Below are 17,342 nucleotides of genomic sequence, written 5' to 3'. Positions count from 1 at the left end.
GCTGGAGGCTGCTGAACCATTCCTGGATGACACAAATATTGTTCCAAATATTGTTCCTTTGTCCAAAACAGTTATGCCATTATGCAGCTGTGTTATTTGTATATCAATATGCTGTTAATGTTGTAACTATAGTCCAGGAAGTTGTTCTATGGATAGTGGGATGCCCCAAGGATCTTACGTCACCTCCATGATTAAGCCAGACTTTTTGAGACTAATGTCAGTCTTTCAAATTGGGCCATATTAGGTAATAAGATGCCACAAGAACTATTAGAGCTTTGTTTTAAGGTATAACAGAATCTTGAAATTCTATCCCCTCATAATAGAGAATGAGGGTAGGCATCTCAAGTTTCTTCTCCCATGTTACTTCTCAAAAGTAACTGAAAGTATGCCAACTATTTCTGCACTGCTTTTCAAGGTTAGTTATTATACCTCTATAATGCTATAAGAATTCTTTGGGAACTTCTGATACTTCATTATATCTTCAAGATATAATGGCAAGGTTTGATGCTGCTCTGAAAAGAAAGTAGTAAGTCTTTAAAGACTGATATCAGCCCTTTGAGATAAGCAAGGTCAAGAAACAGATACAACAGGGATTCTAGGAATGCTACTTTATTGCTACATTTGTGAAAGTCCATAGTGAGTTTTCCTCTTCCCCCTTCTTATATCAGACAAAATCAAGGCAGAATTGTTTTAAATTTCTTACACCACTTTCTCAGGATTGAGCTGCCATTTCTCCTCCCTTAATGCTTCATACATTTCTTTTCCAAGGTTCTCTCTACAGTACATTTATTTACAGTATTTGAATCATCATTTCTTTGTATCTCTTTTATGTTTGAGTTGAGTTTATTTTCCCTATGAAAATTAGATTTGAGGAGGGAGGAATCTTCTCTTTTGTTTGCCTAACGAAGCCATATTCTTTATGCTTTGAAATTAAGAAAAAGTGCTTTGCAACACTTGTGAATGGAGTATCAGTTTAGAGCAACTCTGTCCTTTCTCAGACTTCCATGCAAGCCTGAAAAAAAGATTTAGCTTTCATGAGTTCTGTTAAAGACCCTTTAATAAGTCTAAAATGCTAGCATTTAAAGATGTGGCGTGATCATGTTCCTCTGCATTCCAAAATACTTTTTCTGAATAATTTTTACAGTACAGCATGTAATATGCTCAGATAACTACATAAATTTTAGCATATATTTATATGATGCAGTACTGTACTTTACTGAAGTAAATCTAAATCAACTTTTAAACAGTATCCAAAGGTTTGGATGACAGTAAATATGCTAGAATTAATCAGATAATTAAAAGCAACTGTTTTTAGACTTAGGCTAAATCTTTAATGCTGAAAGAACAGATTCGTATCTTGAAAGAATTCTTTGACATGATACTGTTCTTAGACATCTAAGCAGGGCTGGCAAAGCACACATTTGCACAATGAATGTTAAGTGTAATATTTGTGATAATACCTAAGCTATTCCAGTGTGCTAACGTGAAGAGAACCCTTAAGCGTTAATTGATGCAAAATACAGCAGGCTGCTATCTGGTGCACGGTATGGTAACATGATTACATCATGTCTCTACTGACAGATTTGTATTGGTTGCCAACAGTTTTCTAGGCTCAATTCAAAGTGTTAATTTTAATACTTTAAACTGGGCCAAAATATATTTGCCTATCTGATTTTTCTACTTATAAGCAGAATAAAAGTTAGAAAGGGAATTTGTTTGAATATGTTAGCATTTTTTTACTTATCGTATTTACTGTCTATGTATCCCACTTAAACAACATAATGATGGATTAGATATACTTCATGGAAAATAATGAAGATCCATACCTCATATCCAAGTAGTCACCCCAAATGTATAAAAACAATGAGTTTTAAGATGTTTCAAGTGAAAACTGTGGAGCTTTTGAGTTGTGATTTGGTAGATTTAGAAATACAGACTAGAACCCATTTTTGATACCATTTCTCTATTTTTATGCTGGAACTAGCTTTCTATAGTTAGTAGATCTGGATGTGAGATTCATGCTAATTTTGGGAGTCTGACATCATATGTCCTCTCTCGCATTGGATATGCCAACGCTACAAATGGATGGATCTATGGTTTCTATCTCATCATCCACAAACTTCGAGAAGTGGTGGTGGGGAATCCCTGTGTTAAAGATCATGTTAGCAAAGCTATGTATTTGTTATTTTTAATACGGGCAGGGAGATGAGAAGTGGTTTGGGCAAATCGTCCTGCACCGTCCTGGAGCCGTTCTATGGAATTTATGTATTCTCTGTCCCCTCCCCGGTCTACCCATCGTGATTTTTGTATTGCAGGTTGACGGCCCCAGGTGTCAAATTGCCTTCAGCAGCCAGTAGAAATGTCGTGAAATCATTCAAAATGAGGGGAATTCTCCGCCACTTTTATTCTTTCTCTTCTCCCACCCACCCCCACTCCCCCCCCCCCCCGAAACAGGCCAGAACCGCGCGCTCTTGGCAGAACGTTGGATGCCCTCGCGCGGTTATCTGGCTCTCTCCTCAGGCAGGCAGGCAGGCGGCAGCGGAGGGGGCAGCCGCCGGTGGTAGACACCTGCTTCTCCCGCCGCGGTCGTCGCGTCGGGCCATAATAAGCCGGGCCCGCGGTTTTTTTTTTTTTTTTTTTTTTTTTGCCAGCACTCCGCCGTCTTCTCGCGCAGCCATTGCAACCGTGAAAGGTGGAAGGAGGTCTCGCTGGTCAAGGGGAGGAAAAACCCAAACCCGTTATGTCATCCGCTCTCCGCTATCGCTACCTGGGGAAGCCGCCGCCGCCGCTGTCGCCGCCGCCGCCGCCGCCGACGGTTCTGGCCAGCCAAGAAGTGGGGGAAAAAAGGCAGGTGGCCACTCAAGCCGCAATGAGCGAAGGCATCCCTTCCCCGACTTTCTCTCCCGGCGAATGTGCGGGACACGACGAAAGGAGGAGGGGTAAAAGGGGCTGCTGAGGGAGCCGGGCCACTCCTCCGCGGGCTCCGCAGCGCAGGCGCCCTGGCAGCTACCGCAGGCAGGGGGCGGCAACATGGCGGAGTGAGCGGTGGCAGCGGCGGCGGTTCTGGCTCCACAACAACAGCGGGGGCTGCGGAGCGGCTCTCTGGCCCCCCGTCGCCCTTGCCGGTTTCCTCCCTCGGCCGGCTGGTAATACCGCGGGGGCTCTTCCCGCCTCTGCTGGAGGAGGAGCGGGCGAGAAGCTGCTCCGGCTAACGGGGCAGCGGAGCCCATAATAATCTCATTATAGAGTCCAGCGGGGGAGCGGCTCCTGGGACGGTCTTTCGGCGAGGCGACGGCGGCTTGGTCCGGTTTAGCGGCCCCCGCCGGCGCTGCAACTGCCCGTGGTCTTGCAGCTGCGGTGGAAGCGCAGCTTCTCGTTCAGGGAGGAGCGCGGCGGCAGGCAGGCAGGCAGGGTCAGCAGCAGCCGAGGCTAGATGGCGAGCGACAAGCCCGTGTCGGGGCCGGAGCCACAACCGGCGGGTCTCATCCCTGTCGGGGCCAGCAGCACCGGCGGACCTTCAGCCCCAGCACCTGCTCTAGCAGCGGTGGTCGGAGGAGGAGGAGGAGGAGGAGGCGGCAGCAGTAGCTCCTCTGCGGCCGTGATGGGGGAGCTGAGGGCATCGGGCTCCGGCTCGGTCGTGCTGCCCGCCGGGATGATTAATCCGTCCGTGCCCATCCGCAACATCCGCATGAAATTTGCCGTGTTGATCGGACTCATTCAAGTCGGGGAGGTCAGCAACCGGGACATCGTGGAGACCGTGTTGAACCTGGTAAGGGGGCTCCACCCCACCAGCAGGGGCATGAGCAGCCCTTCCACCCTTTCCCTACAGAAGGGAGAGAAAGCGCTGCCCCGCACCTGTCTTCCTTTGGGTTCGCCTTGCCTTGCCTTGCCCGGGCCAGAGTCTCTAAGCTCTGGAACTCCCTAACTCCACTTCTGTCCTCTAAGTGCTCCGTCATCTTCTATCCCACTTTTCCACCCCTTCCTTCTTTCCTCATTTTGACAAATCCTCCACCAGCCCATAGAAGAGGGGAGGAGTTAGGAGGTCCTGAGCTACTTGGAGGCTTACCTAGGGAGTCTCTTATCTTCCCCTGGTCCACAGAGAGGTTCTGTAGGTTCACAGGCCTGCTTTGCCCTTAACTCACTTCTGATTTTTGCCATACTGGTCTTCTTTTCCTGCCTTTTCTGTCAAGTTTTTCACATCCTTCTTGAACTTGATCAGGCCTCTGGCAGCTGAATCTCTTACATCCAGAAGCGAGAGGCTTTTTTTCCACTGAGAATGAGTAGTTACCGCTGTTCTAGCATTGAGTTCCTCCTTTGCAATGATGAAGTTTGATTCTTCTCATTCCTTCCCCAACTTTCGTGCTCAAATTCCTTTCAGATTCCACCCAATCCTATGATTTCAACATCCACACAGAACTGTATCATCTGTAAATGAACTTCAGTTGCCCTGCTTACAGTACTTTATGGGATATTGCTCTATCCCATAAGATTGCACGGCCTATCTGTTGCTTTTCCAAATACAATGTTTTATAAAAATAAATTTAATTTTATTCTCAGCTTTAATGGATTATAAATGGCTTTATTGTTAAGGAGAGGATTTGATATCAATCCCTTTTAATTGTGCAACATTAAAGTGCAGCTACAGATTGTATTTCTTCTCTCTAATTGACATGTGTGAATGTTTAACTCTATTACCTTGCTAGCAGTTGGGTTTGACACGTTGAAAAGGGGCTATGTCTCTTACAGAGTGTTAATGAGATGATCTATTATTTCATTGCACTGAGAATGAATTATAGATGTTTTTAAAAAATCACTTTCATATCTAAATCATGCAAACATGTCCCCTCTGTAGAGAAGGTAGCATTTTATATGGAACCCTTATTCAATTCACGGTGTGCAAGAGTTAATGAAGAAGTGTATGGCAGTGTTCACCTCTATCTGTACCAGAAGTTCAGTTGTCTAACATCAGGGAGAAAATAAGAATTTAGAAATGAATTACTTCCAGTGATAAATGATTTGGTGCTTCTGAATGAAAGATTTGCTGCGGCAAAACTGAAATAGCTGAATGAATGAGAATATTCTATATGGATGGTAAAATGAATAACCTTGCAAAAATTTTAGGGTCTTTTTGTGATTAAGTTTTAAACATTCTGTGCTAATTTATTTCTATAGCAGAAGCTGAAATAATCACTTGGATATCTCATATTGTCTTGATTTTTAGTAAATGTTATCTAGTCTTACAGAGCATCAATGCTGTTAACACAGTTAGAAATGGGATATTTAACATTTATAGTTTATGGATGAGTGAAAGTTAAAGCTCTGTTGGCTTTTATGAGGTTTGTGACTCTAAGATAAACTATTGGCAGTTCTTCAACATTCACATCTGTTTCTCAGTTTTCAAAGGTGTCTTTTAAAATAAACATCCGTTATTTAAGTTGCTACATTTGTTGCATTCATGTAAAGATACTGCTTATTTATTTCAGTAGAGCAGTGGAATAAGGTTATCAAAATAAAGCAGCTTTCATTCATTAAGCAGATCATGCCCTGGAGATAAAGTGTTTAATCCATTTTCTGAACTTCTTATTTATTGTTTTGGCATTGCAGAAGCATAAAAACCTCCATGAACCTGTTGATGTGTCAGGTAATACTTTATCCATTCATAAACCTGTCACTAATTTTGTTGGGGTATATTCTGCTTCTGCATATTAATATGTGGAATTCAGCCCCACTTTTTAAAAAAAGATTTTGGTGTTAAACTGCTATGATGGTCTTTTACATTCAAATCGGTTATTGAAATATGCACAGGATCCAGTTATGAAAGAATTAACTTTTTTTTTACTATGCTTAATACTTGCTGAGAGTATAAATTTCAATATAATATAAAAATTTATTGTTGCAGAAAGAATGCTTTCTAATTGAAAACTTGAAATGGTCCAGCACTGATGATGTTATTTAGCTGGATACTTAGTTGGATAATGAAATGTCTGCAAGTAAATAACAGGCTCAAAGAGGACTCCATGGTTCAACTCTGAACTACATGTTTTCTTCTATAATGGTCTTTCTCTAGTTACATAAACAGTCATTTCTATAGGTTTCTTAAGCTTATTTGGTCTAGTAATTAAGGCACCAGGCTAGAAAGTGGGAGACCATGATTCAAGTCCTGCCTCAGTCATGAAAGCCAGCTGGGTAACCTTGGACCAATCACTCTCAATGCAACCCACCTCATAGGATTGTTGTTTGGAAAAGACTGGGAGTCAGAATATGTGAATTTTCTGCTATTTAAATTGTAATGCAAAACGTGAATAACTGTAATGTGATTTAGGTATATTGTGGGATTTTAGGTGGCACAATTGGAACTTCATCTTAAATTACTTTTTGGGAAAGTATCTCCCAAGAACTGAAATACAGAATAAAAATTAAAAGTGACAAACTCATATAGAATATATGTATATGCTCATAAGAATAAGATTCAAGAGCCCCTTTAAAACGAAATATTCAGTTTCTTCTTAAAATAAAAGGTAGTTTTTGATTAATGTTAAAAATGACCAGTCAAAGAAAACTAATGGTTCGTTGTCATTAAACGCTTTCTAACAAATCAATTTTCATGTACAGTATTATAGAAAATTCTGTTGAACTGAAAAAAATTATTGAATTGATGTGAATTCACTTTGATTTGCAAAGTTGATTCCCAATCATAAAATAAATTTGTAGTTACAATTTTATTTAATGATTCATTGATCTAATGTGAAAAATTGGTTAGATACAGAGATTTAATTGAATAATTTTCAATTCAAATATCTATTTTGAAGGTTCATATAACCAAATTCATATTTGCAGTGGGAAAATCTTATGGAATAAACACATTTTTAAAAATGTAAAGTATTTTGACTAGTTGCTTATTGCTTGTATTTTATTATTTCATTACAGATTATATGCAGGTGATCAGTACAATAGTCCTTGATTTATGATTATTTGGTTGGTGACTGTTTGGAATTACAATATAACAGTGTTGAAAAAAGTGACTTACTACCTTGCATCTAGTTCCTGCAGTTATGTGACTGCAATTTTTTTCTCTTGGCAGCAAGCATGTACTTTCAAGGTTGCAAGTGTCCTGGGTTCGCATGATCTCTATTTGTGACCTTTCTCATTTTGCTTCCAAAGTCAATGGAGAAGCTGTCAGGAAGGTTGCAAATTGTGATCATGTGATGTCTTGCTTAATTGCATAGGTAAAAAAGGTGGTAAAATCAGATGCAGTAACATGATGATTCACTTAGTGACCACATTGCTTAATGACAAATTTCCAGTCCCAATTGTAGTTGTAAGTTTAGGACTACCTGTGTTTCATGTATTACAGTATTTGTTCTAGCAGATATTGCTGAGTGTAGGTGAAAATGCAAAGTTTGGAACAAATTTCATATTTAGGTTTTGTAATAGATATTTGGGAAAATATAATCAGAATATTATATTTACGTTAAATGAAATAACAAGGATAAGCATGAAAGAGAAACACAGAGTTTCTAAACTTTTCTACAAAAAGTTTTTCCTTTTTGTTTGTAAAACATTATGAAGGCTGTTACTACTTGTGTGAAAATGTCTTTTATATAAAAACTGCTAGAGTTGTTTTAATAAGCACCTCCATCACCTAAACAATAATAAAAGTAATAATTTAGTAGACATATCTATCTATGCAAGTTCAGAGATAGATGTCTGTGATTGTCCATGTTTTGTTAAATAGACTCTTATTAATCCAACCAATTTGGCAATTGCAGAAGAGTTGTAATTCAACACCTAGAGAGTTAGAAATAGCACAGTCCAAATATAATGGATAGAATATCACAGGTGTGTCAAACTCGATTTTGTCAGGGTTGTGTTTGACTTCGGGGGCCTGAGGGGGAGCATGGCTTGGGGCGTGGCCAAAGTGGGTGTGGCCAGCTCAACATCACTTGTGTCGGGGGGAGGACCTGTGGTTGCCAAGTGCTAAGGCAGTACTTCCCTGAGACCCTCCCTCCCTCTCATTATAACCTCCCTCCTTCCCTCCCTTCCTTTTCTTTTTCCTTCTCTCTTCCTTCTCTTTCTTCTTCCTTCCTTTCTTTCCTTATATTTCCTTCCTTGCTCTCTTCCCATCTTCCCTTCTTTTTCTTTGTCTTTCCTCTTTCCCTTTCTCCTTTCCTGTACCTTCTTGCATGATCAAATGCAAAAGGGGAAATATTTTTCCTTTTGTTTTGTTTTTAGTTTGTTTTGCTAACCCTCTGGCAGTGAAAATGGAACTGGGCTGGCCATGCACAATCCTGTGTACCTTGTTTTCGGCCGCGATGGCCTCCTGCAGCCCTCAGCCAGCGAAAATGGAGCTGGCAGAGGCACTGCAGACCAGTCCTTTGCTGTTTCCAGGGCAGCCCCGTGGGCCAGACCTAAGGGGTGAATTTGGCCCACAGGCCTTGAGTTTGACACTCCTGGAATATCAGATCATGATTGTTTAAAATCAGGTTGAAATGTCCAGCAGCTACAACACTTGCAGAAATCGTAGTTCAAATATTATGTAGAGAGAAGAAACCTAAATGAACTGTATATACTGCTTATACTTCTAGGTGAAATAATTAAAGGCAATTTGATTGCTTTTAATAAAACAATTGTAATTATGGATGGTCACCATTTTTAAATACAGTAGTTATTTATGACTGCTGTGCAGCAACCATTCATAGTTGTGATAATGGTGAAGTAACTTTGTGGCAAATGCTTGCATTTATGATTTACACAAGTCTATAAAGCAGGGGTTCCCAACCGGGGATGCTTCCACTCCCTGCGGGTGCGAGACAATATTCCAGGGGGTGCAAAAACTTAGGTTTAGAAGTTTCAAAATTATAGTGTATATGTATAATTATATGCATATAATTATTTATTTTTTTAAGGAGTGTGAGAATATATCAGAAACGTTCTAGGGGTGCAGGGTATAGAAAAAATTGGGAACCCCTGCTGTAAAGCAAAGGGAAGCTGAAGTAAGAATATAAGCAAAGTCATGGTTTCACTTAGTGACTGCTTTGCTTAATGACTGAGTATTGTGGTTGCTAAATGAGGAATACTTGTAAGGATTTGGAGCCCTCAGGTCCAGGTTTTTGTTAATATAAATTAGCTCAGATATTTTTGCAAACATAGATCTTAGAGATTGTTAATATATAGATAAAATAAGTGATAATGTCAATCTGGTAAGTGGCTAATCAAAGGCTAAATGTCCAAGGTTTTTTACAAGTCATGTTGCTCACACGTTACCAGGTTTACTGTACCATTTACAGTGTTTTTATTTACTTCAGCTCATTTAGAGGTCACATTTTTATAGGCCAGCATGCAATAAATATAAAACAACTTTTTAAATTTTGATAATTCAAAAGGCCAGACTATATAAATACAATTCTATTTATCAAAAAGTAAATTAATTGTCAGAATACTAGACTGAATACTTTATAGAACTGTGTTGTGCTTTGGACTTGATTTGAGGAAGTGCTTTAAAATGTATGTGAATAAGGTACAGTACCTCATAAAACAGGATCAGGGAACTTACTGCATTGCACACCTCTGTTAATTAATACAATAGAACAAGGAACCAGCAATACATTTGCTAGGAGGAGGAACTTCCTGACTGATTAGCCTAGCCAAATTTTTAAAAAGTGTACATGGAATGTCACCAAACAAGAGTGTATACTCTTATAGGACTTCCACAGATATTGAAGTCTCTGAAGGTAAACACAAGAGAGAATGAGGCTGGGACATGACAGAAAAAGAAAAGTCTGCCATACTATATATGGTGAATATATTTAGATGTCCTAAATTAAAAATGGGCTCCAGGATATTCCTTTTAATCCACTTATCACAAACACTTGTCCAAACTCATGTCTGAAGTCAAATATAATAATGGTACAAACTGAGGACATTTTGTATATTAAGCTCTTTTATTTTGTATAGGTAAATTTATATCCTTATAATAATCACAGACAAAATGCCAATTGCATGACAGCAGGACCATAGAAATGTTTCAGTTCCCTGACTTTCTTCCAGCTCAATTTACGTTTACCTATATAGATCATGCCTTAATAACATTTTAGTATTCTTAAACAGATTTTTGAAAACTCTAATGTAGGAACATTGTCAAAATGTAGGATTCCATTGTCTAGAATCTTTGGACTTAATTGTCCCATGGATTTGGAACTTTTAGATTATCGTAGATTTTAAATATGACAATTCCTCTTTGCTGGCTTGGCATTCTCTTCTTCATTCTGTTAAGTGGCCCTCTCCTGGTGTTAATACTAGTTGGAGATGGTTTGAGCAGAAATATAGAAATATTTCATTTAATGTTTTTGCTATTACTTTATGATATTACTTCCTTAGTTTAGAATTAATATTTTTCCTTAATGGAAATAATGAAAAGAAACAAAAATGTTCTGTCTTGATCAATCTTAAAACTGGGTGCCCTTTAGAATGTGTTGAAGTGTAAAACCTATCACTCCTGGTCTTATTTATTAAAACAAAATCTAGGTCAAGGAAGTGGGGGTATAATTGTTTATATACAGTATAAAATGTATGCCTTAATGACAATTCGGGAAGTTCTTGACTTTGACTTGTGAATGTATACATAAACACTGAAAAAAAATTGTATGTAGTAAATAATTTGGATTAAACTTTTTGTTTATAATTTTTCCCTAACATATGATTGACTGCTAACTTATTGGTGTAATAATGTTTTTTTTTTAAATGTTGATTCCTTTTTTGATTTGAGGAAAATTGTATTGAATGGTTTTAAGATCAGAGTAACATTCTGAAGATAAATGTTCTGTTTTGATAAATGCTAAGCATGTCAATAAATCAAATTATGACCTATTAATTAAATGAAATTGAGCTAGAATTGTATAGGTTAATAAATCCCATGTGTCACATGTTGAACTTTTATGCATAGTAGAAAAAAAAAAGTTGATAGAGAACAAGTCACAGAATGTTCCAAGTTAGAATAAATTCTGTTTTATTTTTTCTCCTCCAGCATATGTTCTACGGCAGTGTCTCCTGTTATTTTCAAATTCATTATGCATACAAACATGTACTTTTCAAATCATATTAAGAAACGACATAAAAGTTACATTAACATAACTAGTATTCTTTTATTTTCGGGAATTGCTTTCTGGAATGGTGTATATTACTTTTGGTATAAATTATATATTACTATCAACCCTAGGAAGGAGACAGTGGAAAACTGCTTCTGGAAAGCTTGCCAAGAAAACTTCAGGGAAATGTCTAGATAGTCACTAGGAATCACAAAAGTTACTTGAAAGTAGGAAAACAAAAAACAAAAATCAACCACAGAACCAGAAACCAAAACCCTTCCATTACCGTAGTTATATTCTTTCTTCTTATGCCTGAGATATTTTCCTATGAAAAATTTGTAGTTGGTATGCAGTATATCTTGAAAGTAAATAGAGAGATACGTGTGCATTTGCTCTTGGTGAGCTGGAACACTACATACTCAAAAATTAATTTATTAACATACAAGTAAAGAAATAAAATTTTCTAAAACCACTTAAATCACCAATTTCATGTTATAATAGGTGTATATTAAAATCAATACAGGGAGAAGAGAAGACAATGCATTGGACATTATTTTATTTATACAATCAGACTGCAGGCAGTAATTCAACATGTTTCACGTGACTTGTGAGAAATGCAGGGGCATTGAGAATCTAACAATGGCCTCAGCGCACATAATATTTAATTAATATGTATGTGTCTTTTGACTGAACAGTAACAGCCAGCAAAACTTGCATCTAGAATACCAAACACATGTGAAATACTGGGAATTTCCCCATAGTTAAGGAATGTAATTCTGGTGACTTCATAGAATCATATAATGTAAAAGACCTAAGACCCTGTCATATATCCATCCAGCCACTTTGTTTTAAACATCTCCATTGAAGGAGAGTTCACTCCTTCAGGGCAATCTTAAGGGCAATCTGTTCCATTGTTTAGCATTTGTAACATCAGAAAGTTTTTCTGGTGCCCTATCAAATCTACTTTTTTTGTAATTTCAACTTATTCTTTCATGTCTTTTGAAAGAACTCTGCATAACAGCCCTTGCAAACAGTGACTTCGCCTCTTTTCAATCCTCTCTTCAGGCACCACATTTCCAAAGCCTCTATCCATTTTTCACAGATTTTCCTTGTAGGCTCCATATTATTTTGTTGCATTCTTCTTCAAAAGTCATTCCAATCTGGCAACTTCTTTCTTAAATTGTAGTATCTGAACTCTGAATATTCTAGGTGATACAGAACAGAGAGGAACAATTACTTGCTTGATTTTTACCTGTTGATGCATTTGCTTTGCTTTTCTGTAGCATTACACTGTTGGCCTGCACTCATAGCTGTGGAAAGTGGAACTATCACACTTGCTTCAATAAGTCAAGGTTATGCAAATCTTATTTGTACTTCGGTATAGTTTTCTGTGTGGTAGAGATTTTTCAGTCAAGGAATTGGGATGTTAATGAAACTCATTTTGCCTTTAAAAAGGAACTGAAAAGTTAGAAAACAGGGTATGCATACTGCAACTGTGATGTTTCATTCCGAGTCTAAAAGACCTACATATGTGCTTGATTTTTTGGAATAATTTCCTTGTAGGACTGGAAATTTAGGACTATTGGATTAGGCTCCTAAAAATCCATTGTCCAAGGAACACAATGCACTTTCAGCAGTTGACTATATAATGTGTCATGATGAAGACTATTTATTCTATCAAATGATTTATCTGTACAATTTTTTTGCCCTGCTGCATTGTTGGCTGACGTGCTCTGCTGTTTCAGTAATTTTAATCTTTTTAGATTTTATGGCATTGTTCTGAAAGTTTTAGTATAACGTTCCGCTAAGTCTGCCTATTGACATATAAAACTTTGAAATATGTAATATAAAGATATTTGTAATGGTTATTGTTAAAATGTATTAATAAAATAAGAGTATATAGCTGATGTATCAGGTATGTTGCATTATTCCTAGTATTTTTCTAGAACATGTAAAATATAATTCTAATACACTAGTGCTATACCATTTTTTGGTATTCTGACAGATGGCTGTGTGTATATATATATATGATATATCTTGAGAACTTCATCTCTCAATACATACAGACTTTATTATCTGCAACTGCAACAAACAACCCCCCCCCGCTCCCCATTTGATCAGCCTTCTGTCCATATTCTTGTTTATGCTATAGATAACCAAGAGCTACATAACCATCCAGCTGAGCTGGATTTGGTATATGAAAGCAAGAAACTAGGTGTTTTCTACTTTTAATTCTGGCAAAGTCTTTTTTTTTTACATTTAGAAAAGTAAAATAATTTCTAACAGCTGTTTGAATAAGGAACAATAAAAACTAATATATTCTTTAACTGAATGATTTTTAACTGAATGATTAGTTATTGTATTGTTATGAAAAATACTTAACTTCAAGTATTTTTGGATGGTAGTTTTGTTCTGTTTTATGTTAAGGTATATCTTTTTTAAAAGAACCAATACTATGGACTATGCGAAACAAGGAGGCCTATAATATAATTTAAATTTTTTTAAAAAGGTAATTAGTTAATCTGCAGCTTAATTAAAAAATAATATTACAGTACCTTGATTAAACCTATTTTAATATATCTTACAGGTAGACTAATTTCTCAGCCTGCCATACTTCTGTTATAAGCCTTTTCATAACATATGGGAAGGCCTTCTAGAGGACATACTCTCTTTCTCTTCCTTCCTTTTTTTTTATAAAACACTTGTGCTAATTAAATCTCAGGATACTTTAAAACATCATTGATGGTTATGTGGCTTTCCTTGACAAATTCCCATTTGGATAATTATATTGTCTATGTAAACTCACCCTGTAGTTTTTAGTTGATATAGGAATCTTCCTTAATTTTTTAAGGAAGTATGGAGGTTTGTATATTGTTTAAAATAGTAGTTGAATTCCTATTATAATTGTAATGTACACTTAATCGGTTTAAGATCATAAAAAGGTTTAGAATTTTTCAAGGTAAAATGTTGATAAGGATAAAACATTAATGTTTAGATTCTCAGCTTGTATTGGTGATTATGCGTATATAATTAGCAGTATTTGTAATATTTCATCAAAGCTGCACATATTTTAATTATATATTAATTATATAATGTGTAATTATTTAATTACACATTTACTCCTTAATAATTTATCAATATGTGATTTCTGTATATTATACTCATCTAAATTAAAATCTCATATATATTCTAAAACAATCTCTGTTGAACTTAATGAATGCCATGTTGCTGCTATAGAATTTTTAGACAGGATGAACAGATTCAACAAGTGTATGTCAGTACTTCCACATCAAACTATAGGGAAATGTTGAATGAGGCACCATAAGATTTTATTCAGGCTCTGTGTTGTAATTATACTTTTTTTGAATGAGAGTTAGAAAATAGTATATCCCTGCAGCCTGCAGGGTTTTCCAAGCTAAGGCAGGTTTCATAGCTTCAAATGTGCTTTTCTGCAAAGTTTGAAACTACTCAAAATCTTATAAGATCAATACTGATGGTTCTACAAAATATAAAAAATGCTTTCATGTGTAGAGACAGGTATAGCTTTATTTGATGCTAGAGTATGGTTCCTTATAATAACCATTTGGCTTATGTTTATCCTACTTCCTATACTTTTGACCCATTAGTAGTTAGAGTTCATTTTAAATACTCATGGCTTTAAAAAGCCCTAATTTAATTTACTAGGCTTTTCTATGGAAAGCTTGTGCTCATTAGGTTTTGACAATTCTAGAACTGCCCTTAAACAGCAAATATGGGATATAGGTCTCCAAACAAATTTAAGCAAGATGTCACAAACCATTATATCCCTCCAGCTTATTATTTATCATTCAGAATCATGATTCTGAAATGTCTTAAGACCTTTACTTTAGCCAGGCTGGATTCAATACCCTTAGGTGTAGATCACTAGCATAGTTGGCAGTCAGTATGACAATGGCATTAAATAATCTGATCTTGGTTGCTGTGTTTATTGCAGATATGGTTCCTACTGAGCGCCTTTGACTCTGACAATAGAAACTCATTATTGTACATACCACAAACATATGATATCCCTAAACAATTATGTCAACATCTTTAGAAACCTGTACAACAGCACTAGATGCTGTGTAAAAGCAGAAAATGACAGTACTGACTTCTTTGGGATTATAATTTTTTTTAAATTTGATTTATATGCTGCCCTTCTCCGGAGACTTAGGGCGGCTTACAATGCGTACTTTTGTATATTTTATACAAAGTCAGCTTATTGCCCCCACAATCTGGGTCCTCATTTTACCTACCTTAGAAAGGTAGAAGGCTGAGTCAACCTTGAGCCTGGTGAGATTTGAAATTGCAGTAATTGCAGGTAGCTGATGTTAATAACAGTGCTTTAGTCTGCTGCGCTACCAGGGCTCAATTCTTATAATACTCTTTCTAATTCTGTTTGTTGATGCTTTTGTCATAGTCAATTATACAACTACATACATTTGTTGCTTTAAAAATAAAATAACATAGTGTGTTGGACATTCAAATAAATGAAATCTTGCCATATCAGCTTGATAACAGTGTTTCTTGAATTAGTGAATTAGAAATGTTATAGTTTCCCCCTGTAGATAAAAATACATTGGATGCTAAAAATATTCCCATTTTATATTAATGATAACAAATTTTAATATTGTTTAACATTTATAATTAAAAAATATAATTTTTTATATGTCACATTTTTTCACTGTTAAATAATTGAGGGACTGCAGGATTAAGGGGTCCTGGGATTTTGGGACATTGCACTGGTATATGGGGGGGGGGGAAGACAAAACACTGCTTCTCATGCCTTTTTAATTTATCTTTTTAACTGAATTAATTTTTAGTCTTCCCCAATTGTTACTTACAATCTATGCTATACTCCAAAAGTTTGTTAATTGTTATATAAAATCATGCTATTACATGTTAATAGTTCCTGTTAGTTTCTTAATATCATCTGATCTCAGACATCTCAAGAGAGTTGCATCATCACCTATGGGATTTCAATCATTATTTGCTTAAACAAAAGCACAAACAGTTTTTAACAGTTCTTTCCTTTTCTTATTTCCACTCTTCTATTAATATAGTGGGATATTGTTTACATTAAATACTTGCTTGACATATTCTGCAAAACACCAAAGAAATTTTCTTATACAACATGCTGCTGCAAAAATAGCCTTGGTACAAACTGTGTAATGTTTAGCCACTATTCTGTAGTAATTTTGATAATTGATACCAACATTGCAAAAGCAGAAATTCTCCAGGGTAGAGGCAGCCTACAATACTATAAATACCAGTCCCACATTCACAGTGATTGGTATGTTTGAAGTTTAACATCCATTTGCTCAAAGTTTCCAGGACAAATGTAGTGTTTTTAACTTGTAATTGTCCTTTGATAAATGAAGAATTAGAAATGTGAAGGTTCAAAAAAAAAAAAAACATTGACTGAACTCAGTTTGTGCTAAAAATGAAAATTTTTGGAAATGCTTTAAAAAGCCCAAGAATTTATGTTCTTTTAGAATACTGAGCAAGTATAACATATATGTTTCTGTCTCATATTAAACCCAAATATTTTCTAAATATTTAATAGATAAATAATAACAGACAGACTGCGTCAGAACATTGTAGTTTTTCTTCATAGAACACTAATATAAGAAAGTAGAGAAAGTTGTCTGCCTGAGCAGACTTTCAGTTTTCAGAAAAAGAAGTCAATTGAAGTGTAACCCTTAAAACAGTGATAGAAAACCTATGACATGCATATCACAGGTGACACATCGTAATTTTTTTATTGACACACCAGGCCTCTGGACCTGGTGAAAATTGTGCGAGAAGTCCTTGCTCTCATGCAGCCTTTGAGGCACAGACAATCACATGAGCATTCTCTCATGGTTTTATGAAGTTCCAGAATACCCATGAGAGCAAGGCTCTCTTTTGCAGCTTCCAGAAAGTCCAGTGAGAAGAGTCCAGAGGAAAGGAGAATTCAGTGAAGAGGTACAGAGAGATCTCCTTTGTCCAGGGTAGGGGATGTATGTGACATACCAGCAAGGTAGGCATTTTCTGAATTTTTGATAATGCTGAGCTTCACCAAAAGATTCGCCAAATCTTTACGGTAGTCCTGAATTTACAACCATTTGTTTAGTGCAGGGGTTGGTAACCTTAAAAACTCAAAGAGCCACAAAGGTCTTAATCGGAAGCCCCCCATTCAATTCTGGAGCTGACCAGAAGTCCGATTCCCCCCACCATAGAGTCTTTTAGCGCGACATC

The 17,342-nt window shown here is 36.8% G+C and overlaps 1 protein-coding gene across 4 annotated transcripts in view; it reads left to right on the top strand.

The window, feature by feature from the left end:
- Nucleotides 1-3,433: 3,433 nt before the first annotated feature.
- Nucleotides 3,434-17,342, top strand: part of NBEA (neurobeachin) — a 355,376-nt gene continuing 341,467 nt past the window's right edge. For all 4 annotated transcript variants that reach the window (XM_070942793.1, XM_070942796.1, XM_070942795.1 and 1 more), the window contains exon 1: nucleotides 3,434-3,769. In XM_070942793.1, the coding sequence (XP_070798894.1) occupies nucleotides 3,434-3,769 (336 nt within the window). The remainder of the gene's footprint in view (nucleotides 3,770-17,342) is intronic.

The sequence above is a fragment of the Pituophis catenifer genome, unplaced genomic scaffold (genome assembly GCF_029215685.1).
Source record: "Pituophis catenifer annectens isolate HBS135680 unplaced genomic scaffold, rPitCat1.0.hap2 SCAF_4, whole genome shotgun sequence".
Classification (NCBI taxonomy): domain Eukaryota; kingdom Metazoa; phylum Chordata; class Lepidosauria; order Squamata; family Colubridae; genus Pituophis; species Pituophis catenifer.
This window is presented reverse-complemented; position numbering and strand designations above follow the sequence as displayed.